The following is a 14,766-nucleotide window of genomic DNA, read 5'->3' on the forward strand; positions in this document are numbered from 1 at the left end:
GTCCTCCTCTTCCCTGTGTGCTCAATCTTCCCTTTCCACTGGACACATAAGCAGATTATACATTCTTTGCCTCAGCTACTGCTTCATTTTTCTGCTCTCATTTAGAGGAAAACTCAAAAAATTGTCTACACTTGCTGTCTCCACTTCCTCGCCTTTCCTTCTGTTGAACACAACCCACTTAGACTTTCATTCTCAACAGTCCACTGAATCTGAGCTTGTCAACTTCACTGGTGACTTCCTTGTTGATAAATGCTCAAGTCTTGGTGGTCATCTTAATAATTTCACTATCAGCACCATTCCAACACTGGGGACCCCTTCCTTCTTGAAATACTACTTGCCTTGACTTCTCAGACAAAATCCTCTTGATTTTCCTGTTTCTCTCCTTCTAACATAATGCCCTTTACTATTCCTCCTACTTTTCCTGATCCCTAAGTGCTGGAGTGCCCTTGGGCTGAGTTTTCTTCTCTTTTCCATGTATAATCCCTCTGACAGTGACCTCATTCAATCTTAAGGCTGTAACTATCTTTCTGCTGGTTACTGTCAAGTTTTTCTCTATAGCCTTGGAATTCCATACTTATGTATCCATCTGCCATATCTATTTTCCCATTTGGATGTCTACTATAAATCTCCAGCTTATATATATCTGAGACCATACTTCTCATTTCCTCCTGCTCCTTCCCTAATCTTTCCTCTCTTGGCAAATGACCCCTCCATCCCTCTGGTTACTCAGGCCAAACAAACCTTGGAGTCATCCTGAATATTCACTTTCTCTCACGGTCCACATCTGATCCAACAGTAAATCCTGTTGTCTACTTTCACAGTGTCAGGATTTTTGTTCCTCACCTCTATGCTACCATCCCAATCTGAACCACCATTACCTCTTTTCTGCATTAATGAAACTGCCTCAGAATTGAGTTAAATTATAGGACATCCAGCTGGTGTTACGGAGGACTGCTTAGTGGGGGGGTAAAATCTCCACACATTTGGTGTCAGAAACCAAGAGTTGCGTAAAAGTAAAGGAGATACACAAGAGAAGAACTATAGGGAAGGACAGGATTTTTCACAGTGGAAAAGAAGAAAACAAGAGTTCTTTCCTAAACAGAAAACTTCCAAATCAACCACAGCAAATGAACACCTTGATAGAAACATGAGCAAAACACAAGAAACATATATTTCATAGAAGGAAAAAATGAAAATTGACCTAAAATTATATTTAACCTCTAATCAAAGGACGCAAAGGAAAAAAAATGAGCTGTATGTCTTAACCTATTTGAAAGAAAGAGAGACAGAAAGTATGTGCACGAGCAGGGGGAAAGGCAAAGGGAAAGGGAAAGAGAGAATCTCCAGCAAAATCCCCACGAGCACACAGCCTAATAAGGGGCTCAATCCCTGACCCCGACCAAAGTCAAGAGTTGGATGCCCAATCAACTGAGTCACCCAAGTGCTCTGGAAAAGATTTTTTAAATGACATCATACAGGGTCACCTGGCTAGCTCAGCTGGTAGAGAATGTGACTCTTGATCTCAGGGTTCAGAGTTTAAGCCCCATATTGGGCATGGAGACCACTTTAAAAAAAAATTCAGGGCAGCCTGGGTGGCTTAGTTAAGCCTTGGTCTTTGGCTCAGGTCATGATCTCAACATCCTGGGATTAAGCCCCACAGGCAGGCAGGCCAGGCTCTCTGCTCAGCAGGAAGTCGGCTTCTCCTTCTCCCTCTGTCTCTCTCCACTGCTCATGATTTTTCTCTCTCTCAAATAAATAAAATCTTAAAAAATAAAATAAATTGAAAAAAAAATTCAAAATGTATATTTAAGGGGAGCCTGGCTGGCTCAGTTGGTAGAGCACGTGACTCTTGATTTTGGGATTATAAATTTGAACCCTATATTAAATGCAGAGATTACTTAAAAAAATAATAAAAATCTTAAAAATAAAATAAAATGACATCATTCAATGAACAGTATCATTTTTTAAGGGGTTGTATATTGGCCCTAATCATTTCTGGAGAATAGTTTGGAAATAGATAGTAAAAATTTTTAAATGCATTGTTTTTGATCTAGATTTTTCAATATTTATTCCAAGGATATAATCAGACAATTTTTCAAAAATGTACACATATGGATTCCACTCTGGGACTACTGATAATGTTAAAACATTCAAAATAGCCTAGATTTAACAAATTACTTTAACCTTGTTTAAATTCTGGTGCATTCAAAAAATAAATTCTGATATCTTCACACAGTGGGAATTTACACAGGTGCTAATGACCACTATGAAATGTTCCTTGATATAATATTAAGTGAAAAAAAAAATGCAAGTTTCAAAAATACTCCATATATTCCCACCTTAGTTAGGATTCTAAGTGAATTTTTTCCTGATTTTTTATAATTTTTATATTGTTCAAATTTTTTATGCACCAGTTATCTTTTAAAAACAGACAAAATAATAAAGGTATTTTCATTTTAAAAAACAGGTGACAGGACGCCTGGGTGGCTCAGTGGGTTAAAGCCTCTGCCTTCGGCTCAGGTCATGATCCCAGGGTCCTGGGATCGAGCCCTGCATCGGGCTCTATGCTCAGTGGGGAGCCTGCTTCCCTCTCTCTCTGCCTGCCTCTCTGTCTACTTGTGATCTCTCTCTCTGTCAAATAAATAAATTAAATCTTTAAAAAATAAAAAATAAAAAGCAGGTGAGGTGTTAGTAAGTCCAAGCACTGTCTGTTGAGAAGCCTGACTCCTCATTTGTGATCTCAGAACAGTCTGGTGAAAATAGTGCAGAGTTCAAATTGTAAGATAGACTATATTCCCTTTTTTTTTTTTTTAAGATTTTATTTATATATTTGTAAGAGAGAGAAAGAGAGAGTACAAGCAGGAGGGTAGCAGGCAGAGGGAGAAGCAGGTTCCCCTCTGAGCAGGGAGCCTGGAGCGGGACCAGACCGTGGGATGATGACCTGAGCAGAAGGCAGCCACTTAATCAACTAAGCCACCCAGGCATCCTGATAGCCTATATTCCTGATAAAGTTTATTCATCTATACAATGGTGGCATTTATTTACTTTGGCTAATTTATTTACTATTGGCTAAGTCCAATAACATAATAAAAATGAAAAAAATTTTCAGAATTTTTTTCCAAATACAATAAACTCATAAACTAACAAAGTAAAATGATTACCTATCTCCCTTTGGTTTTCTTTTTTGTAGTGTCTTCCCTTTGGGTCTTCTTTCACTTCCTAAACAGGGGCTCCCACCAGGTCCAGTTACCCGTATTGATTCAAGGCCTTTGGAAGATTTTTTAAATGTGAATTCCACTGGTTCTCCTTCTTTTAGGCTTCTAAATCCTTCCATGAATAATTTGCTCTGTAAAGTACAGGGGAGGAAAAGAGAGAAAGAGAAATCATGATTATTAATACTTTATAAGTTTTCTCTATGACTTAAAAATTAATATAGCAAGATAGTCATTACTACCCATTATAAATCATAAAGTCTCTTTAAGCTCAGTAAAAGTTATACCATTTGGCAATACTTAAAAAAATTTTAATGTGCACATTATTTGACCCAGCAATTCAACTCTGGGCACTCTCCTACAGACATACTCACACACAGAAGTTCAAAAACAGATGGAGAAGATGACCTACACCAAAATTCACTACAGTACTATCTGTTAAAAAAAAAATTACAACTGCCCCCATGTCCATCAATGGGAAACCGATTACACAAATTACAGCAGAGCTATATTATGTAGTACTATTAAGCCATTAAAAGAAGATCTATACGTCTTGCCATTTAAGACATGGATGGACCTAGAGGGTATTAGCCTAAGTGAAATGAGTCAAACAGAGAAAGAAAAAACTATATGATTTCACTTATATGTGGAATCTAAAAAAACAAAACAGAAATAGATCCACAAATACAGAACATGTATTAGGGCAAAAAGAATAAATCACCTGGTAAAAAGTCAAAGAGAATATAGTCAGTAATAGTGTAACAGCATCATATGGTAACGATTGTAGCTACACTTGCAGTGAACACAGCATAATGTATAAACTTGTATGCTGTACATCTGAAGCTAATGTAATATTTTGGGTCAACTCTACTTCAATTAAAAAAAACATAATTTTTAAAAAGATCTATACGTATTAATGTGAAAAAATAAACACGTAATATCACTGAGTAAAAATATATAGGGAAGGACAGCATATCTACCATAATTTCATCTATGCAAATAAGTTTTTAACAGATAAATGCTTATTTTTATAGAGATAGGGTTTCACACAACAGTCATTTTCTTCAGTCTTTTGTTTTGTTTTGTTTTTGGAAAATGTGGAAGGTTGTTGGTATACATATTATTATAATTTCAAAGGAAACAGATTTTTTAATTTAAAAGATGGTTGATTTTTGTGGGGAAAAATGTTCCTGATTGCAAAAGTGTAACCTTGGTTACAAATATTAATTGGCTCTTTTGATCTAACTCTTTTCATCAAAGCCAATGTGTGAATTCAAAATATACTAAAAATAATCAAATCGTTAGTTTTATTTCTTAAGACACCTTTGTGTATTTTATGGGTCTAATTTGGAACATCATGTAGTTTTCAAAGACTTTTATGAATTTGGGGGTAAAAGGAAGCAAAACTAAATATGATGGAGCCCTTAGGTCAAGTCCATTTCTTTAAGTAAATAGCTATGCGGCTTTGAATGAGCCATTCCATCGCTTTTCTGTTTATCCATAAATTTAAGGGATTTGAGTTTCCCCACGTGTGTTCTGTGGCACAATGGTTCTGAGAAAGACTCCATGAAAAAAGGATTTTGTGGTCAAATAAGTTTGTGAAATGGTGTATCTTGCTTCTCCTCAGTTGAGTCACATTAGCATATTAAAGTCTCTGAAATTCTATACCCCTCCCCTCCACCACCTAAATAAAAATCTTGTTTGACTGTGTGTATTTAATCCAGCAATTTCCTGACCAAACTGATCCCAGAGCCCACCCTTTATGGCTGCGGTTGACAAGCACACTTAGCGAGATACTGGACCACAAAGTCTTTACTCCTCCCAAGTCCATGACTCTAAAGGCAGCTGAATAACAACATACAACCGAATAATTATATGGGACGAATAAAAACAACACTTCAAAATTTAAGATTAAAGGAGACTATTCACAGTGAAAGTGATATGACACATGAAAACAAGGTTTTTAACCAGTCATCCGATGCTTCAAAATCCTTCATGTGGAAGTCTGCAAATTGGCACCAGCTTCTTTGCTGTCAGATGCTATGCAGAAGTCAGGAGGAAAGAATCACAATTGCCTATGCTGTTTAAAATTAAATATATATATATATATATATATATATATATATAGTTCTTAAAGCTTTATTTAATATTTTCATATCTTATTTTTTCCTCCTAGGCTTTATCCTCACTAATTATAAATAGTCCTTTTGCTTTCATTTCCTTTCTTACTCCCTACTCAAGAAAGTGCAGATTATCAAATCAGATGGAAGTGGAGCATACATGAGTCAATTATAGTAATTAAGAAAATGAAGGGAAAACAGTTTTAATTAGAGCTATCATAGGTTCATGTGTTTTTTGCTGTAATAAAAATTCTATCACTTATTTTCTCATAGTTCCTAGTATATAGGTGTTCTTTATTTTCTATTATAATTTTTGATAGGTTTCATTAATAAATTGAATTACTTCTCCAAATTAAAGTTAAAATTCTACCCTTATGGTCCGTTAAGTTCTGGCTTTTCTTCGTGGTATTCCTAAGGAATATTTTTTTAAAATTCTATCTCATATTACTCCTTCCCCTTATTAGTACATAAGGCAATTCAGATTCATACTAATTGACAAGAACTATTGACAAGGAACAATAATATCCCTAAGAAATTATAATCGCTTTGCAAGAAACAGATAAGGATTCAGAGATTATTGTATCTTTGTTACTATATCAAAATTGCTGTCACATTGGTGGGAAAGATTTGTTGAAAGATAGGGAATTCTCTATTATTTCTTCACAAAAAATCAACTTCTCCCCTTGACTCAAAAATTTTAATTAAAGGTGCCTCCATTTTTCCAGTCACACTATTTCCAATCCTTAGTTATACCCAAACCATTCACTGAATCTTGTGAATTCTTACTTCACAATCTGTATCATTGGCCCAAACCATTTTGTGGGATTGCCACTGCCCGACTTCAGGCCCTAACTATCTCCTACCCAGATGAACATAATGGTTTCCTCGTTGCTATTAAAACGTCGAGTCTCCTCCCTACACCACAGCATCTTCCATATCCACACAGTCTCTCAGAATAAATCTTACCCTACTAGTCTCCTGTCTCAACATTCTAAAATATCTCTCCTGGACTGTAGGTTGAGACGATTCATAATCTTATTTTTAGTATGCCTTCCAATTCTTTTCCCATTACTGTAAATCACAATTTCTCCATTAGTAAAGCCGGATGACTTGTACTTCCCTGAAAACACTTTATTTTCTCATCTCCACACTCCAGCTTATGCTGGTAGAGACGCACACTCCTAGTCAGAACTGCCTGTCAAAATCTTACTCAATATTCCAGACACAGTTCAAATGATCCTTTGTGTAATCATCCTCAACAGCTGCAAGTTGTAAATTCTCTCCTCTTTCATTTAATTGATTCTTCTGTAGAGTTTTCACAATATACTGCTGTATATGAAGTTACTAGCCTTACTTTTTATTTGTTCTTTTGGCTTTATCTTCTCCTGAAAGCCAGGAATTTTGATATATATCTTAGTATCTCCCAAAGGGCTTACTTAGCAAAATGCCTGCAGATAGATATCATTCAGTATGTACTTAAAAGAACTGTAGACTTAACAACAGTTAAGATCCTTAAGGGTTATTTAATCCAACTCCCCCTTGGGGGAAAAAAAAAAAAAGGTGAACTGCAGTTGAAGGAGTGAAGTGAATTGCTCATGCAAATTCAAATTTTTCAGCTTCTACTTCTACTACATAAAATAAATTCTCATATTTTTAATGTCAAGGTGACACTGTGTATGGTACAAGTGGGATAGAATACTTACATACTTATAGGATTATAATGTTTCATGGTAATAGCCTTATTCCCTAACTCCATTCCTTGTTCTTCCTTCTTCTACCCATATTCTCCAATCATCCTCATTGAGGTGCCATACAATCCATCAAATTCTGCCTATGGTGAACAGATTTATGTGGAATTTTCAGAATTCTAGATTTTTAAAATAAAGATTTATGTTGATTTTTCCTTGACCTACACAGAAGACCTTCATAAGGCAAGACTCTGGTGTTTGGGCTTATATCCCAACTGTGCCATTTGTCTGGACAAAATGAAAATTTATTCTCTATAGGACAGCATCACAGTTATTGAAGGAATAAACGAACAGAGGAAAGAAGGAGCATTTAGAAAAAGGTGCTGACATGAACACTAAGATATCAGGCACTTACAATAAGGACAGGCCAATTTTGAATGTATTCCTACTAATTCATCTGACACTTTTCATTCATGTTCTTCTTCCTCCAATCAAATAAGGTGACCTTTTCTCCCACTTCCCTTTATTCCAAATTTTAAAATTCACTGTGGCTCAAATTTATTTCAGAACTAGAAAAATACTGGCTTTCGATTTCCTTGTTATACTCCCTTTCCTCTTCCCAATCATTTTAAAATGACTTGCAGAGAATGGCAGTAATATGGAGACAAACGAGAATGGTCCAAATGCTATACTTTATTTGTCAAGTACCTCTATCCAACCTTCCAGTTAGTAATAGGATCATTTATTGCTCTTGGCACATGCTATTTCTTTCCAACTAGACTGGGAAGGCCCTGAAGTGTTGCTACAGTTTTGTGTTTGGTTATCCTTAGAAGAAAGAGTATATTTTCCTCTCTAGGAAGCTTAAGCTGACTTCTAATTCAAGATGGTCTCATGTTATTCTTCAAAAGCCACCAAACTGACAGTAAAATAATAAAAAGAAACAGACTCAGAAGAAGGGTGTCTTCTGAGACACCCATCATGGTGTCTGGGTGGCTTCGTTGGTTAAGTGCCTGACTCTTGATTTTGGCTCAGGTCACGAACTCAAGTTGTGAGATCAAGCCCTGTGTCAGGCTCTACCTGACCATGCAGTCTGCTTAGGATTCTCTCTTTCTCTCTCCCTCTGCTCCCACCTTAAAATGAAAAAAAAAAAAAAAAAAAAAAGCCTCTCCCTCTGCCCCCCTAAAAAAAGAGGGGTGCCATCAACAGAAAGCTAATGCAAGAAATTTCTGGAAGTTAGAAAGCCGACTGGGGTACCAGGCTGGCTCGGTCAGAAGACCATGTGACTCTTAATCTTGGGATGTGAATTTGAACCCCACATTGGGTATAGACATTACTTTAAAAAAGAGAGCTCATTGATTAATTAAATTGAAGGAGCCACACCCTAGAAAACCAATAAAGCAGGCTACAGCAGAAGGAGAAACCAATATTCCTAAGATACCCCAGAGAGGCTATGTGGAGACTCAACATGTACAATGAAAAGCAAGAGTGAGAAGTGGGCTTGGAACCCAGGGGATTAATGGAAGGTTTGTAATGGACTAGATGCTTTTATCCTCTATCCCTATTCCTACCTTACATGTGCAAACAGCCAAACATTATCCCAAAACAATTGTAAGGCTGTTCTCTTAAGACACTGAAGGTAATATCTCGACAACTGGTGAAATAATGGATCCTACACACAAATCCTTATTTATTCTGGCAATTTAGAATGGGTTAGAGAAGGACTATCTCCCTACCCACTCAACCTTCAATCATTCCTATCTCTCATTCTTATCCCTCATGCATATATCTGCAGGGCCAACTAAGAATCACAAAACATGGGCGCCTGGGTGGCTCAGTGGGTTAAGCCGCTGCCTTCGGCTCAGGTCATGATCCCAGGGTCCTGGGATCCAGCCCCGCATCGGGCTCTCTGCTCAGCAGGGAGCCTGCTTCCCTTTCTCTCTCTCTGCCTGCCTCTCTGTCTACTTGTGATCTCTGTCTGTCAAATAAATAAATAAAATTTTAAAAAAAAAAAAAGAATCACAAAACATGCAGCATAGTAAAAAAAAAAAGATCAAGATAAATGAGGAAAGGAAATTTCATGCACCATCTAATCAGTATCTCCAGAGATATCTGAAACAATTTAACATCATAAAACAAAACAACCATAACCAGAGAATTAAAAAAGAATTAATAAAGTCAAAAATGATTGTTGAAATCAAGTGGGATGGAAGTAAAAGATTAGAAAGTCACCCGGGACATAGAAAAAAGGACCCCCAAAAATGAAATATATGAGAAAATATTTCAGAAGTAAAGAGGACTAATCTAAATGGGAGAGATAACAAAGAAGATGAAGGGGTGCCTGGGTGGCTCACTCAGTTAAGCAGTTGCCTTCAGCTCAGGTCACAATCTGAGGGTCCTGGGACAGAACCCACTGGGAACCCATTGGGCTCCCTGCTCAATGGGGAGTCTGCTTCTCCCTCTCCCTCTGCCTGCTGCTCCCCTGCTTGTGCTCTCTCTCTCCGTGTCAAATAAATAAATAAAATCTAAAAACAAACAGAAAACAAAGACAATGAAAGAAGAAAAATGAAATATAAGAGAATTGCCCAGAGCTAAGGGAAATGCCAAGGAGCGGCCCTATACTGGGTGGAGGCATAAAACTTTTATGTAAGATGTACATTTTTTAGTGTACATTTTTTAGTGCATGGAGAGAGAAATGTTAATGGGGACTGAAGATAATTATCCAAACTGACATAACAGTTTAACCACATGCTTGTCCTGCAGTATCATTAATACATGTCTGTGATAACCAGAAACTTAGTTTAAGGGTACTATTAAGGGTGTGACCAAAAATGAGGTTGAAAATGCTAGTTAAAGCCAGATAATGGAAAATTTTAATTGCCAGCCCGAGCATTGTATTCTATCTAAAATAAAAATCTACTTGATTTTTTTTTTCCTGGGTTTTAGATTGAATGTGTGTTTTAAAAAATTTAACTTCTTTGGCAATACTGTGGATGTGTGGGGGATATGAGCAACCTACGTGGGGGTGCCTGCTACAAGGTACAATCATAACCTCAGCAAGAGATTGTTACAACTAATCTGAAAGATGAAAGAAGGAATTGATTTTGCAAAACACTTAAGGAGTCATACTATCATCTCTTCTAAATTATTACTTGTCCCATGTAACAATTCACTGTTAAAATGGATAGTGGTGTTCTAATAGTAATACTTGTTTACAAGATGGTCCAAGAGCTTCACCAAGAAAGGATCATCTAACTCAGTCACCTAGGAGACAACTCTAAAAATCACAATCTGGTTTTTTCCTTTCTTTTTTACTATCATTCCTTGAACACATCAGTATCTTGATAGTTGACTCTCTAACTATAACAATAACTTTAAATGATTCACTCCATTTTTAAGACAGCATAATGAGAATATAATTAAAAATTAAATTGTAGGGGTGCTTGGATGGCTCAGTTGGTTAAGTGTCTGACTCTTGGTTTCAGCTCAGGTCATCATCTCAGGGTTGTGGGATCAAGCCCCAAGTCTGGCTCCCACTCAGCAGGGAGTCTGCTTGAGGGTCTCTTCCTCTCTCTCTCTCTTTCTTTCTGCCCTTCCCCCTATGCTTACATTCTCTCTCTCTCTAAAATAAAATAAATGAATCTTTAAAAAAAATTAAATCGTAGGGGTGCCTGGGTGGCTCAGTGGGTTAAGCCGCTGCCTTCGGCTCAGGTCATGATCTCAGGATCCTGGGATCGAGTCCTGAATTGGGTTCTCTGCTCAGCAGGGAGCTTGCTTCCCTCTCTCTCTCTCTGCCTGCCTCTCTGTCTACTTGTGATCTCTCTCTGTCTAATAAATAAATAAAATCTTTAAAAAAATTAAATCGTAGAAGAATTCTAGTCCAATAAAGCTGGGTGATAAGAGGTATGTTTAAAAAAAAAAAATACAAAACCTCACAGATTCCTGTATAACAGTTAATAGTAGATTAAAGAGCTGAAAAACTTCATGAAAATTCAAATATATTGTTTCTTTTCAATATTTTTATGAGGCAAAGACTGTTTTTCTCTAATGTAGTAGTGGAAAAATTATACCGTTAATGAAGGGGAATTAATTATTACACAATATACAGTTGTAGAGGTATTATACAACATGCATAAGTAATTCTGGGACTTCCAAAGATTATATGCTTTTGATCTACATGCCAAGATACTCCAGGATAATTAAGCCTGCACCCACAAGAACACAACAGAAAGATCACTAGAGTAAGCAGGGATCTAGCCTTGGCTCCATAACATAAGTGTGGTACAACCATGGACAAATTGCCTACAACTGAGTAAGTCTCCACCTCTTGTTTTTGTTATAGACACAGATCTCTAGCCTTTATTATAACTCTTCTGGAAAAGAATCTGTGTCTTCACTGTCTTTGTAGACATAAGTAGAATATATTTTAGCTAATGTTGAACTATCCTTTTATGTATTATTATTATTTCTTAATTTATTGAAGAGTAGCAAGACTTTAGGTCTTACTTAACTCAAATTCCTTTTCTTTTTTTAAATATTTTATTTGTTTATTTGACAGCTAGAGAGAGAGCACAAGTAAGCAGAGTGGCAGGGAGAGGGGCAGAGAGAGAAGCAGGCTCTCTGCTGAGAGCCTGACGCGGGGCTCGATCCCAGGACACCGGAATCATGATCCGAGCAGAAGGCAGCCTCTTAACCAACTGAGCCACCCGGGTGCCCCTTAACTCAAATTCCTTAAGAAAACAAAAACTAATGATGTACTGCATGACAACTAACATAACATAATAAAAAGGGAAAAAAAAAAAAAACTAAAAGAAATATGGTAGCAGTGTCAAGTATACCCAAGAGAATTAAAAAAAAAAAAAAGGGGGGGATGCCTAGGTGGCTCAGTCGGTTAAACCATTGCCTTCAGCTCAGGTCATGACCCAGGGTCCTGGGATCGAGTCCTGCATCCAGCTCTCGGCAGGAAGCCTGTTTCTCTCTCCACCTCTGTCTGCCACTCTGTTGCTTGTGTGCTTTCTCGTTCTCTGGCAAATAAATAAATAAAATCTTTAAAAAAAAAAAAAAGAAAGAAAGAAAGATGCATGCTGTACTCTAGAAGTTGAAGTTTACTGACCTTTACCTAAATAGATCAAATCCAGCTGAACTCCAATCAAATCACTAAATTTCACATAAAAAATGGGATTTTTCTACTTTCCTTGAATATGAAAGGAAGCCTTTGGAAAGTCCCTCCATTTGGCCTGTCCTTCAAAACTGAGAAGGGCAGCACTAAAACTAGCAACACTACTAGGATGGCATTTAAGAAGGCATCATGGAAAGCATACAGGTTTAAAGCATACACAGTTTAAAGGATTTGAATACTGGGTTTGAATCCTAATTCTATTACTTACAACCCCAAGCTGCATGACCATACACATATTAAAAAAAAACTAAAAACAAAAAACAAACTTGTGCTCTCGTTTCTTTATCTGTCAACCCATGATAATAATATCTTCCAGAAAGAGAAAATATCTACTACAGTTATGGTTAGATTCCAAATAACTAGTGTAAAATGCCTTCTACAGTGCTTGGCAGGGGTGCCTGGGTGGCTCAGTGGGTTAAGCCTCTGCCTTTGGCTCAGGTCATGATCCCAGGGTCCTGGGATCCAGCCCCGCATCAGGCTCTCTGCTCAGCAGGGAGCCTGCTTCCCCTCCTCTCTCTCTCTCTGCCTACTTGTGATCTCTCTCTCTCTGTCAAATAAATAAATAAAATCTTAAAAAAAAAAAGCATGAAGTTTAGTGTAGCATTCTCCAGAACGTTTCATTATTTCCTCAATACCATAATCACAATATGAATATTTAGAACATTGAAGCTATAGGTCTCCTCAATTCATGTTCATCTTTTATATCCTGTTTTAATATTGCTTAAAATTTTTTCTGTAAAATTTCTTAGCTGATAAATTAAATTGTATGAAATTAATTCTCATTGTGGGAGAATCTTATTTTACTGCCTCTCTTTGAAAATAAGAGATACTTAATACATGATGGCTAAAAAAAAATTTTTTTAATCCCTATCAAATCTAAGCTTCAATGATATTCATGTTTCATGAAATTGAAAGATTATACACTTCAGTTAGATCTTACTTAAAAATACACATCTCAAAAAATGGTGCTAGATTAACTGACATCTGCATGCAAAAAAAAAAAAAAAAAAAAAAGATTCCAAACAGTTCTTTCACGAAAATTAACTTGCCATGAATCCTTGAGTTAAATTTAAAACACAAACTATAAAACTCCTAGAAAATACCACCGGAGAAAACCTAATGATCGTGGGTATGGTGATGACCTTTCAGATACAACTGCAAAGGCATGAAACAGAAAAGAAATAATTGATAAGCTAGACTTGATTAAAATTAAAAACTTTTGCTCTGTAAAACATGCAACTGATAAAGAATTATTTTTCAAAATGCACAAAGAACTCTTAAAACTCAATAATAAAAAAAGACCAACAAACTAATTTAAAAATGGGCCAAAGACCTAATGTACACCTCACCAAACAAGATATGTGGATGGCAAAGATGCATTAGAAAAGATGTTCAGCATCACGTGGTATCAGGGAAATACAAATTAAAACACCTGGTAGAATGGCCAAAATCTGAAATACTGACAACACCAAATACCAGTGAGATATGGTACAGTTACTGGTAACACCAGGGCCTCTCAATCATTGCTAATGGGAATGCAGAATAGCACACTCACTCTGGAAGACAGTTTCAAATATCTTAACAAAACCAAATATACTCTCATCACGGGATCCAGCAACTGTGTTCTTTGGTATTTACTCAAAGGAGCCAAAAACTTATGTCCACACAAAAATCTGGATATGGATATTAATAGCAGCTTTATTCGTAACTGCCAGAACTCAGAAACAACCAAGATGTCCTTCAGTACCTGAATATATAAGCTGTGACATATCCAGAAAATGGAATTATTAATCGCTGAAAAACAAATGAGTTATCAAGGTGCATATTACTAAGTGAAAGAAGTCACTTTGAAAGAAGCCAATCTGAAAAGGCTACATATTGTATGATTCCAATTACGTGACTTTGTGTAAAAGGTAAAATGGCAACAGTGAAGAAATTAGTGGTTTCTAGGGATTGGGAAGAGTGGAAGATGAGGAGGGATAAATAGGTAGAGCATGGAGGATTTTTAGGCAATGAAAATGGTCTGTATGAAACCATAACAATGGATAGATGTTGTTATACATTTGACCAAACCCACAGGACATCAAGAATGAACCATAATATAAACTAAGGACTTTGGGGTAGTTGTGATGAATCAATGTAGGTTCATCAATTGTAAAAAATATACCACTGTAGCAGGGGATGTTAAGAATGGGCCCCAACCCACACCACACCCCAAGCTCCAGGGAGTGGAGAGGGGGCTAGAGATTGAGTTTAACTACCAATGCTCAATGTAGGTATTGTAGGTCAGTGTAGTAGGTTTTATAATGAAACCTCCATAAAAACTTAAAAGATCTGATTTGGAGAGCTTCCAGGTTGGTGAACCCATGGAGGTGGTGGTAAAGTCTTGTGTCTAGAAAGGGAGTGGATGCTCTGTGCCCTTCCCACATACTTTGCTCTTTGCATCCCTTTCATCTGCTTATTCCTGGGTTATGTCCTTTTATAATAAACTAGTGATTTAGTAAATAAAATGTTTCTTTGTGTTTATGAACACCTCTAGCAAATTAATCAAACCCAAGGAGGAGATCACT

General features: G+C 36.8%; 1 protein-coding gene across 2 annotated transcripts in view; it reads right to left on the reverse strand.

Moving 5' to 3' along the window:
* Window positions 1-14,766, reverse strand: part of LIN28B (lin-28 homolog B) — a 137,741-nt gene that overhangs the window by 57,580 nt on the left and 65,395 nt on the right. For both annotated transcript variants that reach the window (XM_059176987.1, XM_059176988.1), the window contains one exon: window positions 3,162-3,346. In XM_059176987.1, the coding sequence (XP_059032970.1) occupies window positions 3,162-3,346 (185 nt within the window). The remainder of the gene's footprint in view (window positions 1-3,161; window positions 3,347-14,766) is intronic.

This window comes from Mustela lutreola, chromosome 6 (genome assembly GCF_030435805.1).
Source record: "Mustela lutreola isolate mMusLut2 chromosome 6, mMusLut2.pri, whole genome shotgun sequence".
NCBI lineage: Eukaryota > Metazoa > Chordata > Mammalia > Carnivora > Mustelidae > Mustela > Mustela lutreola.